The sequence below is a fragment of the Ovis canadensis genome, chromosome 15 (assembly GCF_042477335.2).
Source record: "Ovis canadensis isolate MfBH-ARS-UI-01 breed Bighorn chromosome 15, ARS-UI_OviCan_v2, whole genome shotgun sequence".
In the NCBI taxonomy this organism is placed as follows: domain Eukaryota; kingdom Metazoa; phylum Chordata; class Mammalia; order Artiodactyla; family Bovidae; genus Ovis; species Ovis canadensis.
Genome location: NC_091259.1, coordinates 54,652,843 through 54,665,056, shown reverse-complemented (window position 1 = coordinate 54,665,056; position 12,214 = coordinate 54,652,843). Strand labels below are relative to the sequence as shown.

Sequence of the window (12,214 nt, the reverse complement as noted above, 5' to 3'; positions counted from 1 at the left end):
TAATGAGTTGGCCTCAACAGAATCTTGAGTTCATACTTTTCTCACCCATCTCCCTAATTCCACCACATCCAACCTGTCACCAAATCCTTTCCATTCTTCTGCCTCCTAAGTATCTCTCAAATGTCTTTTCCCATCCATCTCCAACTTGCAACCCGGAGGAATCCTGGTATTTTATCAGTCCACTGCTCCGTCTTACCACATGGTGTCACTGTTGAGCTCTTAGTCTTCACCAACCTGGTGCTGCTGTTCAGAAAGCAGCACCATTGCGATGGTCTAGCTACTGTCAGAGGCCAGTGGGACAGTTTGGAAAAGGATAACTTCACATCTTTGTGTTCTGTTCAAACTTGAGTACACCTTGGAGGTTTTCTCGTCTTGGTTTTCTCAGTTTCAGCTCTTGGTGCCAATTCCTATCGGTTACTTTCTTCAAAACCCCATCGGATCCATTCCTTGTATGTCTCAATTATATGCATCTTGTATATCTCAAAGATGCTTATGAAAGATGAGTCAGTTTACTTTTAACCCTTCAAAGTATAAAATATAGCAAGTTGGAAACAGGCTGCCAGAGTCTGAATCCTTGCTCCACCATATGAGCCATCATACTGGTATTATTCCTGCCCTTGGCCACAGTGGAGTTGTTCATATTGCCAAAGCCAGCTTCCAAGATTATCTTCCGGTCGCAAATCCACCTGACAGCTTCTTTCCTTTAATCCTTAAAAAATAAAAGGCAAAGTGCACACTCTTCTTGGTCCTTCTGCTACAGCAGATGCAGTAAGACTCCTCAGACGCAAACTGTTTATCTGTGGTGGGCATTCTGCTTATCACGGACATGGTGTTCCCTTGCCTTCACACATGCTTTCATCCACGTGCCCCTGGGAGCCTTAACCACTTTAGTACAGTCAGCTCCAGTGCCCCCTGGGGACGCCTCCCCCAGTCTCCTCAGGCTTCCTTCCTCTTCACTGAGCCAGGTTGAGGGCTGGCTGAAGAGCATTTATTGCACTGATACGTGATTGTCCATTTATATGTTTGTCTCTACTGCCATATTGTGAGCTTCTCTGGGTGAGAACCTTTCTGTCTCTCTCATCACCCTTGTCTGCTGGTGCCCAGTACGGGCCCCAGTGAACTGCAGCTAATGACACCAGGCAGGGGTCCAGTATGTGTTCAGTGACTGAGGGAACCAGTTTATGCGCTGGCTTCCCCTTCAACCTGCTCTCAGTCCAGCCTCCCCTGGATGCTCCCTGGCCACTACAGCCCCTCACGCCTCACTCTCTCCTGTCTTCAGAGTCCAAGCTGGTAAACATCAGGAAGGACATTCTTGAACAGGTGCAGAATGAGTGCCAGAGCCGCAGTCAGCAGCTAATAACAGAGCTCACGGGTTTCATGAAGGCCTTCCAAACCATCAACTCAGACATCCACTCCATCGCATGGTGCTCCCAGAAGGTGGGCGCTCCCCATCCTTCCGCCCCAGCTTATCCAGGGCCGTCCTGCTCACGTGCTAAGCACACTCCCTTCCGGTCTCTGCTGAGCTCCCAGTGGGGCTCTATGCCCTTAAACTGCATTCACCTCTGTGACCTGCCCTGGCCAGTTCTCACCCTGTTCACATGGTCCTCAGTATCCTCATGAAATGGGGAGGCCCTGATGTGATGAGAGACAGTCCTGCTTTCAGAGAGAGAGTTCTGCTCTCTGTATGTTTAAGTAGAGATCCATTGCCCTGTCCTCAGGGCAATGACTTGATGGAGGAGGAGCTGTGCTGTCTTCAGGGAGACCTTGGTCAGATGGGGATCTGCTCTTGGACTGCCCTGATCTCGGCGGGTTAAAAGGCAACTGCTAGGACCTGGAGCCTCTAGCAGGAGGGAGTGCCCCTCAGGATGGGTGCAGAGAGGTGCACAGGGCTGTGTGGGCGCTGGTCTCATGCTGTCATCCCTGCAGCTGAATGAGGCCAACGAGCGGTACGCTGAGCTGGAGGAGCAAATGGAATACACGCGGTCACTCTACGAGCTCATCCGCAACCACTTTGGCCTCTTCAGTGCTGAGAATGAGGCACTGGACATCTCGGTGAGAAGGCATCTCCTCTGCCCCACCCGCTGCTCCTCCCCCCAGCCCCCAGCTCTGCTTGACCGCCCTCTGCCTGCCCCTCAGCTTATGGACACGTGGGAGTCATTCCAGTATGAGAAAAGCCAGGCCTCAGAGTTCCTGCTCAGCAAGCGGCATGCCATCGTGCCCAAGCTGCAGCAGCTGATGGCCACGGCACTGGCGGAGCTGGAGGGCATGATTGAGAAGGCCCTGTCTGGTCCGTTCATGGACCCTGCACAAGAGCAGAGGAACACCGAGCGCCAGCTCATCTCCCTGGAGCGTCAGTACCAGAACACAGTCAGCAGCCTCTCTGACCTGCACCATGCCTACACTGCCTTCACTGGTACCCAGGGCCCCGCCCCCTCCGCCACCACCACCCTTGGGTGGCGTGATCCTGGGTGGTGTGATCCTGGGTGGTGTCCTGGGTGATCCTAAGCAAGTCTTAGGAGTCACATACCTTCATTTTAGTCTCTTTCAATGCAAAGATTGCAGGACAAAATCTAAACCCATTGGCTATGTCAAGTGTTATCCTTAGGGTGGGGATAAGCATTGTGCCTAGATGGGAGCTCATGGTCTGGAGGAGAAGGCAACTAGGTGAGTGTTCCATCTGAATGTGATGGGATCAGAGGGCTAAAAGCCTGCGCAGAGAAATAGAAATGTGTTCTCGTCGTAGTCCTTAGCCTTTGTGTAGCCCTGTTCAACTCAAGCCTCCAGCAGGCAGCAGGTCCCAGATGAAAACAGGTGTGGATGCTCCGTGGCCACTGCTTGCAGCCAGTGTGGTGGAGAGAGGTGGCTGCTGAGGGCTTCCCTGGCCCCAAGGGGAGACCCGGACCGAACTCCTGGTCTTGGCCCTTCTGTGCAGTGTGTGGCTGGGCTGGTTCCCTTCTGCACGGGAAGGACTTTGTGGGCTGCAGGTTCTTTCCTCAGGTGCAGCCACTTCTGTCGCTCACTTGTATCCCTTGCAAGGGATATTGCTTCTGAGTTGACTCTTAGCCAACTGCCAACTGTTACCATCTCTGACTGTGAGGTCCCCAATCCCAGGGAGGAGACACTCTGGGACCATCCTAAAACAAGGGACTTTTTCTTTGGTCAAGTGCTGGGGGACCCTCATCCCATGCAAGGCAATGGCACTCCACGCCAGTACTCTTGCCTGGGAAATCCCATGGACGGAGGAGCCTCGTAAGCTACAGTCCATGGGGTCGCACAGAGTCAGACATGACTGATGCGACTTAGCAGCAGCAGCATCCCATGCTCTAGCTGATGTAGACCACAGACCTTGGCCTTTCCTGCTAGTGGTTGGGATGTTTGTGGAAAAGTAGAATAGGGGACTCTGGCCTTGCGGGGTTTCACCTGGAAAACTGCACAGCATTGATTTTATTTCCTTTTTCCACCCCTGTCTCTTCACCAAACTCCCAGTTTTTATTATTAATACAACACTCTAGGATCTTAGATCTAGACCATTAACGCTACTGTTTATTTTCCATTCTGTGTCTTTTATTTTACTTGCTATCTTTGACATTTGCTTTGTTCTATAACCGTGTTAACAACTATTTTGACATCTAAGGTTGAATGGTTTTGTTTACCCACTTCCAGTTTTAAAAATACCACATCTTTTTAGTTTTTTTCACTTCTTTCTTGGATGGCTGCAGTAAATCTTTGAGTTGTTTTTTTTCTAAGAAGGGAGTTGGAGGTGTTAGAATTTCTAAGCTATTTATGACCAAGAATGACTGTATAATGTCCTTATATCACAGCTTGGCTAAATATTGGGTTCTGAAGTAAAAAAATTGGCTCCTCTGTCCTTGGGATTAAGAGGAGTCAAGAATGTCAGGAAGGGTGGGTAGCAGTTCTTAATGGGGGGGGCACTGCCTAGGTCTCATTCAGAAACTGACGTTTGATCAAGGACTCGAATGTGGTAAGGGAGTGAGCCATATAGTTCTCTAGAGGAGAGTGTTCCTGAAAGAATGAGCTGCCAGTCAAAGGCCCTCAGCAAGAGGGAGCAGGGCTGATGTATCTGAGCAATAGTGAAGGGTGGTGTGGCTGAAGTGGCCTAAGAGAGACGGACTCTAATCAATAGAAGAGGATGCCTTCCCTTTCATCCCTATCACGTTTTCCTAGAGTTTCTCTTCCTGGACTAACTCTCCCTTGGTTTATTGTACTGAACAGTTTTGGACACTGCCCCCCACCCCCAGCCTCATCCCCTGCACTTTCAGGACCCTCCCTTCTGTCATTATGGGATCTTGACTGATCATGCCCCCACCTGACCCCCGGGCCTGTCCCACAGGGGACGAGAGTCCTGTGCCCTTGCCAGTCTGTGGGACCCGCCCCATCGTGCAGCAGCAGCACATCTGGCACCTGTACCGAGTCATCTCTGAAAACATCAGTGAATGGAAGTGCATGGCTTTTGCCAAGGTGCTGACGCCCTCCTTGGCGCCCCTGCCCGGGTGTGAAGCATTTTCGGGGGTGGGGGTGGGAGGGTCTCCAGCTGCCGGTGTGCCTCTCCCCCACAGTTCAATCTGGCTCTGGCCCAGGAGAAGACAGACGGCTGGCTGACAGAGGCGGCCCGGGTGAGCGCAACCCTGGGGCTGCACAGCCCGGTGCTGCAGCGCTGCATGCGCATGCTGGAGGAGTTTCGCAGCCTCCTTCCCCTGCTGACCAAGCTGGGCAGCCTCCAGGTGCAGAACCTCAACTGCCAAGCTCTCCTGCGAGGTGGGTGTGGATAGAGTCAGAGGGCGGGGGGAGGGAAGGACACAGGGTTGGAACAATGGGACAACTCACTTCTCTGTGGCTTTTTTGGGGAAGCATCTTTCCTCCCTGGGCTGCCCTGACCTTTCCCCATGGGCTGCAGCCTCCTTCCCCTCGTAGAGACCTCACACACTACCACGTGGATCCTTTCTGCTGCCAGGGCTGGACTTAGGCTGGAGTCTTAGTTCTGGACTCTGAATTGTGCTCTGGACCTTGGGTTCCGGGCCCCCTGCCTCTATGTCATGCTTTGAGATGTGCTGTCTGGGCTGGACTAGGCTGGGCTCTGCCAAAGACCGAGTATCGCTCTGACTTGCTGTCCCTCCACCTTCAGCCTTAGGGCTAAGCAGTTTCTACAGCATAGAGCTCCTAACAGTGGGCCAGCTGCTCTCTTGTCCGCTGCTGGAGTTTACAGATCGAATCAATCAGGTGGGCCCTCCCCAACGACCCCACTGAGGAAGGGTAGCTCAAACCCAAGGCCTGTTTGCTAAGCTCTAATAGAGGCAGTTAAGACCCAGCAGCCCCTTGAAACAAGGGGAACAGCAGATATTGGTCTGTGGGGAGGGGGTTGAGATTGCTAGCCTCCCTGGGGAGTATGGGGATCTGATGGGTGGTTCCAGACTCTTTGTGACTGAAAGTATGTCCCTCCTCTACAGGGGAAGGAAGTGGGTGGCAGCCCCAAAGTGGTGGGCACACAGGGTGGCAGATGTCCCCCAATACTTACCCTGTCCCCAAAGAGCATGAGTTAATTGATGTATTGTCTGCTCGGCCAGAGCTTTGCAAAAGAGTCGGTTTCAGGGCAGCAGCCCTAGGTCACAGTGTGATGCTGGCGGCTTGCCTTTGAAGCCAATGACCCCACTCTTCCTCTCTGAGACCCGCACTCTGCTGAGCCATGGCCCTTGAGTCCAAGCTCCAGGGCTATCCCCTGAGCCATCTCCCAGTCCCGGCTCCTAAGTCCCGGCTCTTCCAGATCTGGAGGACTGAAAACATACGGAATCATGCCCACGAAGCGCTCCTGCGGCTGCGGCGGGCCTGGGAAGCACGCCAGCTGCGACTGCTCAACTTCATCCTGCATGTGCCCTACGAGTCCCCAGTCTCTGAGCGCTCCAAGAGGCAAGCATCCCGCAGCCCTCAGTGGCAGGTAGTGGGCAAGGACAGCGGTACCTTCATCCTCTCAGGTGAGGCCCTGCCCTTAGGGCCCAGTGACAGCCAGACAGGGTGAGGGGCATATTCATCCACCAAGTTCTGCCAGATCTGGCTTCTCTAGCCTGGGCCCCTGCCCTCCTGGACAGCCTGAGCCATCGTCTTTTCTGAGACAGCATCTTCCATGCAGCTCCCACACAGTCTTAATCTTCTTGGGAGCCCCTCACTCCCTCTTTCCTGCCCGATGTCTGGCCTCTTGAGCAAAGGTCTCCGCTTTATGGTCACATCTCCCCAGTGTTCAACGCTCTGTCCTCTAGGCTGCACCAGCTCGTTCATTCCTTTGTCCTTCCCTCATCAAACTCACCTGCCTCCTCTGAGCCAAATTCAGGAGACTCTTGAGATTATCAGACCAAAGTCCTGTCTCTTGTGAACTCCCAGACAAGGACAAGAGAACAGAGATGGGTGTGCGATGGAGCAGTGAAAAAGTGGAAGTGAAAGTTGCTCAGTCGTGTCTGACTCTTTGCGGCCCCATGGAGTGTACAGTCCCTGGAATTCCCCAGGCCAGAATTCTGGAGTGGATAGCTGGTCCCTTCTCCAGGGGATCTTCCCAACCCAGGGATTGAACCTAGGTCTCCTGCTTGGCAGGCAGAGTCTTTACCACTGAGCCATCAGAAAGAGGAGCAACTTGAAACGGGCAGGAGACAGAGATCTTCCGTTTCCTTAGGAAAAGGCCTCACGCTGACTTCTGAAGGAGTACGAGTTTGCTAAACATGCAAGGGCAGAAGGGCTTGCCGGACAGAGGGCGCAGTGTATGTCCAGGCACCGAAAATAGTATAATTAGGGAACTGCCAGTAAAGGAGAAATCCTCTTATCTGGTCTAATTAAAACCAGCCAGCAGATTCAAAAAGTTAGTTAAATAGGGCAATCAGTCATAAAATAGGCATACATGGCTTAAGATTTTTATTTTAGCCTGAATCATGTAATGTACATTTGTTTACTCACCTTTTAGCCTGAGGACAAGAGCTTTTCTTTGATTCGCAGTCAACTGATAGAGGTTCCTCACTGCCTTTTGTAGTATTAATACATTGTCTGCTGTTTCCACTTTCCATTTCTGAAAGTTGAGAAGTGACACAAGGACACTTATGAAGCTGAGTCCAGAATTTTTCTAGAGTTTCATTATAATTTCACAGTTTTAAAAAATTGACTTGTCTATACCTAATTTGGGATTCCCAGGTGGTGCTAGTGGTAAAAAAAAAATCTGCCTGCAGTGTAGGAGACATAAAGAGATGTAGGTTCAATCCTTAAGTTGGGAAGATCTTCTAGAGGAGGGCACAGCAACCCACTCCAGTATTCTTGCCTGGAGAATCCCCTGGACAGAGGAGCCTGGCGGGCTACAGTCCATAGGGTAGCAAAGAGCTGGACATGATTAAAGCAACAGCATGCATACCTAATTTAATATCATGCCTTTATTTTTTAACAGTTTACCTTTACTTCTGAAGGCTTCCATAGTTTTTATAGAACCAGCAACTCTTTCTCCACCTGTATTTCAGAGATTAACATAATACTAGATTAAATTCTGTAATTAAAATATAACTCACATAATGAACAGAACTCACATAAACAGTTTTGCAAACACATTCTGACTCTTTGTGAGCATATGGTTCAGCTAGTGGAGGAAAAAATGTTTGTATCTTCCAGAGAATAGTTTGAGATCTGTGCGTTTCAGCATGTATTGGGTATCAGTCGCCTGTGCCCTTGCCCCATCTGACTGCTAGCTCAGCTCAGCTCAGCTCAAGTCCACTCTTCCTTAGATTACAGCAGCCTGCAGGACTCTATCCATGAAAGCCTTCAGGTGTTGTTCAAGATCCTGGCCATCCAGAAGTCAGGAGACTTAAACAGAATTGCTCTGGAGTGGGTGACCATCATGCATGGCCTGAGTGAGTGCAGGCCTCTAGCTGGGCTCATAGGTGGGACCTGACGGGAGATGACCTAGAAGGCTGGGGAGAGAGGTGCGGGTGGGGGAAGACAGAGTGAGCACCACCTTCAGAGCCATTTCTTAGGCTAAAGTGACCAGATCTTTATTCACGTTGCAGGTTTTCTCTCCTTCATGCAAGGTCCTGGGGTCCTACTAAGCAGTTTTTTTGGGGGTAGGGCATCCCAAGAGGACAGGAAGAGGCTGGTCCCTCTTGCAGAAGCTAGAACCCTCGTCTTCCTCCATTGTTCCCCTGACTGCCTTCACAGGTGCCCTGCTGCAGGTGTGGGTGACTTTCCAACAGAAGTGGATCTTCCTAAATAAAGTTCTGCATGAGATGAAGATCCAGTTTCCCAGTCCTGAGCTGGTAGGGAAGTGGGTGTGGCAGGATGGACCAGTGCTGCTGAACAGCAGGGCTCTGGGTCAGAGTAGGGGCGCTGCCCTCACCCTTGCCTTCTCTGTCACCACAGAGCACCCGTTTCGAGGCCACGGATGCGCAGTATCGGACCCTGATGCAGATCTCTGTAGCTGACCCCCTGGTTCTGTCACTCATAGTGCCCAGTGCCAAGCGGAACCCTCTTTTCCAAGGCCAGCAGCTGCAACAACTGCTGCAGGAGGGTTCCATGGACCTGGAGGGCATCATCATGGCACTGGAGAGCGTGCTCTATGCCGTGCGCGCCCACTTCCCCCGCCTCTTCTTCCTCAGTGACAGTGAGCTCGTGGCCCTGCTGGCTGCCCCACTGGAGTCCTGTGAGGCCCAGCTGTGGGCACGACGCTGCTTTCCTCATGTGCATGCCTTGAGCTTCGAGTCCAGTGAAACTGCAAAAGACACGGATGACCCGGAGTCAAGCCCAAGCATACAGACTCAGGTGGTGGTGCTCGCGGTGTTCGGGGCGGGTGGGGAGGAGATGAAGCTGCGGGGGTCCCTTCTTCTGCATCCCGATCTCCCCAAGTGGCTGGCTTCCCTGGAGGAGAGTCTCCGTTTGGCACTGGTGCACAATCTGCAGGACTGCGTGGCTGCCCGTCTTGCTCTGGGTCCGTCCCTAGACAAGGCCTTCAAGCAGGAAAACCACTTGCCCCAGGAAAGCCAGTTGCCCCCGAAGATGTATGTCCAGCACTGGCTGGACTTAGTCCAGGCCTTCCCGTGGCAGTGTGTGTTGGTGGCGGAGGAGGTGGCATGGCGGGCCGGCATGGAGGAGGCTCTGCTTGAAGGGAGGACCCTGGCCATGGTCCCCATGCATGTGCGCAAGCTAGAGGTACTGGTGCATTTTCTCCGGGCCCAGAGGGCCTCTCAGGGTGAGCAGCCCCTGCTCTCTGTCCGCCAGACCAGCCTGCTCAGTGCCCTGCTGGTCATGGCGGTGACCCACCGGGACATAGCCCAGCTGCTGCAAGAGCACCAGGTCAGTGGACTGACGGACTTCCACTGGGTCCGCCAACTCAAGTATCACCTGGGTTCCCCTCACACTGCTCCCCAAAGCCCCCTGAAGGGTCTGAAGACTGTTGTGTCTACTGAGACCTTTCTGTCCCCAGCTGCATGCTGGATAGATGTGCTGGGTCGATCTTTCCTGTACAATTATGAGTACCTGGGTCCCAGACTGGGGTCCCTACCCAGCCTGCTGCCTGAGCGGCCAGCCCTCGTGCTGTTATTAGCCCTGGAAGAGGTGGCCTGCGGGACCCTACTGGGCCCCAGTGGTGTGGGCAAGGGAGCCATAGTAAAGAGCCTGGCCCAGGCCCTGGGGCGCCAGCTGGTGGTGATGCCCTGCTTGCCCCAGATGCAGGCCCGCAGCCTGAGCAGCTACCTGAACGGGGCCCTGCAGGGAGGTGCCTGGTTGCTGTTAGAAGCAGCTCAGCACTTGCCCCTTGGCTTGCTCTCTGCCCTGGGCCAGCGCTTGGCCAAACTGCACCACCTCTATGCCCCGCTGTACCAGGAAGCTTCCCGAAGTACCAGCACCATCGACCCCACCCACCCCTGGCTCCTCGGCAGCAGCTTCTTTGAGAGACATCACGTGGACATGCGCCTGGGCTATGGCTGTCTCCTGACGCTGCGGGCCCTGAGCCCTGCCATGCCCGCCAACCTGCGCCAACTGCTGCGGCCCGTGGCGCTGACCCTGCCCGACCTGCAGCAAGTGGCAGAGCTGACCCTGCTGGGCGCAGGGATCCGGGATGCCTCCCGCACCGCGACCCGCCTATCCAAGTTCTTCTCCCTAGAGTGTGAGCTGGTGTCTGGGCCCCTGCCCTGCCGCCTGCCCCTCCTCAGGAAGGTGCTGGAAGACACGATACAGGCTCTGAACTTGACCAAGAAGGACCCCGAGTCTGAGCAGCCCCACAGCCTAGCCACCATGGAGGAGGCCACCTTGCTGCGCACCCTGCTGCGCTCCCCACTGTTCAGCCTCTTGGAGGGGCCCCACCTGCAGGACCTTCAGAAGCTGCTCTGTGGGCTCTTTCCCACCGCCTCCCAGGTGCTGGCAGAGCCTGCGACCCCCAGGCTGAGGAAGTCACTGCTGGTGGAGGAGCTACGGCAGGGAGGCCTGCATCCCAGCCCTGATATTTTGGGGTCCCTGGATCAACTGAGCCAGGCCCTGGGCCAGGCCTCAGGCATTTTGCTCCTGGGCCCGGCAGGCAGTGGCAAGACCACATGTTGGCACAGCTTATTTAAAATCCAGAATCGGCTGGCGGCCATGGAGGACCCCGCAACCCAGAGCTGCCAGCCTGTGGAAATTACTCACCTGTATCCAGGCGTCCTCAGCCTTCAGGAGTTCCTAGGATGGCTGGAAGGCCCCTGCTGGCACAATGGTGTCTTCCCCAGGCTGCTGCGTGAAGCTAGTCGGTGTAGGACCGTGGGCCCAAGGGGGCAGGTACAGGAACCAGTGGGGATTCATCACTGGATAATATGTGATGGAGCTTCCAGTTCTTCCTGGCTGGACTCTATCACTTGCCTCCTAGGTGACCCCCCACAGCTTAGCCTCCCCAATGGTCAGCAAATAGCACGACCCTCAGGTACTTTTCTTTTGATGGAAGTGGGAGATACCACAGGCATGTCCCCCACAGTAGTGGGCCGTTGTGCCCTGGTGTGGTGTCGGGGGGAGCAGACCTGGCAGGGTATACTGAGCGTCTTGATGGCAGCCTTGCCCCGTGAGTACCGCCTGCAGCCCCAGACTGTCGCTGAGCTCAGCCACCTGGCTGAAGGGCTGGTGCCCGCAACGTTACAGTTTCTCACCTGCCAGGGTGTTAGCTCTCTGCTGCAGGTACACGGACAGCGGGCCATTTGCCCAGGTGTGGCTGAAGTCACCAGCCTGGCCCGCATCTTGCGTTGTCTGCTCAACCCATACCTGCGCATAGATGAGGAGGAGAAGGCACATATCCCAGGTGAAGGCAAGGACTGATTTGAGAGCTATGTGGCCTTGAGGATAGTGGGGATATAAGCTGGAGCTTGTGGCCCAGGTTCTTAGGTGGACTTGGGTCTTGGGACTGAAAATGAGAAGTAATAGCCAACCTCTACTCTCTTTCCCACCCCCTCCTCTTTTTTTCTACTGGGGCTCCTTTCCTGGCCATGGTGACCTTCACAGAGGACCTCAGCTATAGTGATTCAAAGTGTATAGTGGCTCGAAGCATCAAGGCCTCAAAAACCAGCTCTCTGCACCAGAACCAGATTGACAGTGATGCCGTGCCTAGTAAGCGCAGGGAGCACCTGCTGGCCATCAGCAGCTTTCTTTTTGCTGTGATCTGGGGCTTTGGAGCTCACCTTCCCTCCAGGTATCTACAGGGGTGGAGGGGGGAGATGGAGAGGGCGGAAATGGAACGACCCATGGGTCTCCAAACCCTGGCGCCATTGTTGGAGAAGGGTGGGGTGTGTGAGTGTATGGGACTGAGTGTAATGGAACTGTTGTAACCAGATGGCACTCTCACCTGTATGTTCATTTGAGCAGGCTCTGGCCCCTCTATGACACCTTCCTGAGGGATTCTATCAGTTGCCTCTCCAACTACTCTGAGCTGCCACCCTCAGACTCGGTGTTTGATCTACATGTATGCCCCGAAGATGGGACACTGGCCCCCTTCACTGGCCAATACCTGGGCAGCCGCATCAAGGGAATTCAGGGCACCTTCTACCCTTCTCCCCAGGTGTGAGGACAGTGGGGCCGAAGCTGGGGTTGGGGCTCAAAGAGATGTCCTGGGGTGTACATGTCCTCGGCATAGCTGAGGGCTGTCTGCTCCCATTCCTTGAAACGTTTTTAAAATCACAAGAATACATGAAGTGTTCTGCAAATACAGCTTTAATATAAGCCTCCTAAG

General features: G+C 54.0%; 1 protein-coding gene across 1 annotated transcript in view; it reads left to right on the top strand.

The window, feature by feature from the left end:
• Window positions 1–12,214, top strand: part of DNHD1 (dynein heavy chain domain 1) — a 64,755-nt gene that overhangs the window by 29,498 nt on the left and 23,043 nt on the right. Inside the window, exons 12-22 of the mRNA XM_069553302.1 lie at window positions 1,280–1,437; window positions 1,927–2,413; window positions 4,352–4,479; window positions 4,578–4,776; window positions 5,144–5,238; window positions 5,780–5,987; window positions 7,764–7,889; window positions 8,194–8,291; window positions 8,395–11,290; window positions 11,491–11,677; window positions 11,851–12,043. Of these exons, the coding sequence (XP_069409403.1) occupies window positions 1,280–1,437; window positions 1,927–2,413; window positions 4,352–4,479; window positions 4,578–4,776; window positions 5,144–5,238; window positions 5,780–5,987; window positions 7,764–7,889; window positions 8,194–8,291; window positions 8,395–11,290; window positions 11,491–11,677; window positions 11,851–12,043 (4,775 nt within the window). The remainder of the gene's footprint in view (window positions 1–1,279; window positions 1,438–1,926; window positions 2,414–4,351; window positions 4,480–4,577; window positions 4,777–5,143; window positions 5,239–5,779; window positions 5,988–7,763; window positions 7,890–8,193; window positions 8,292–8,394; window positions 11,291–11,490; window positions 11,678–11,850; window positions 12,044–12,214) is intronic.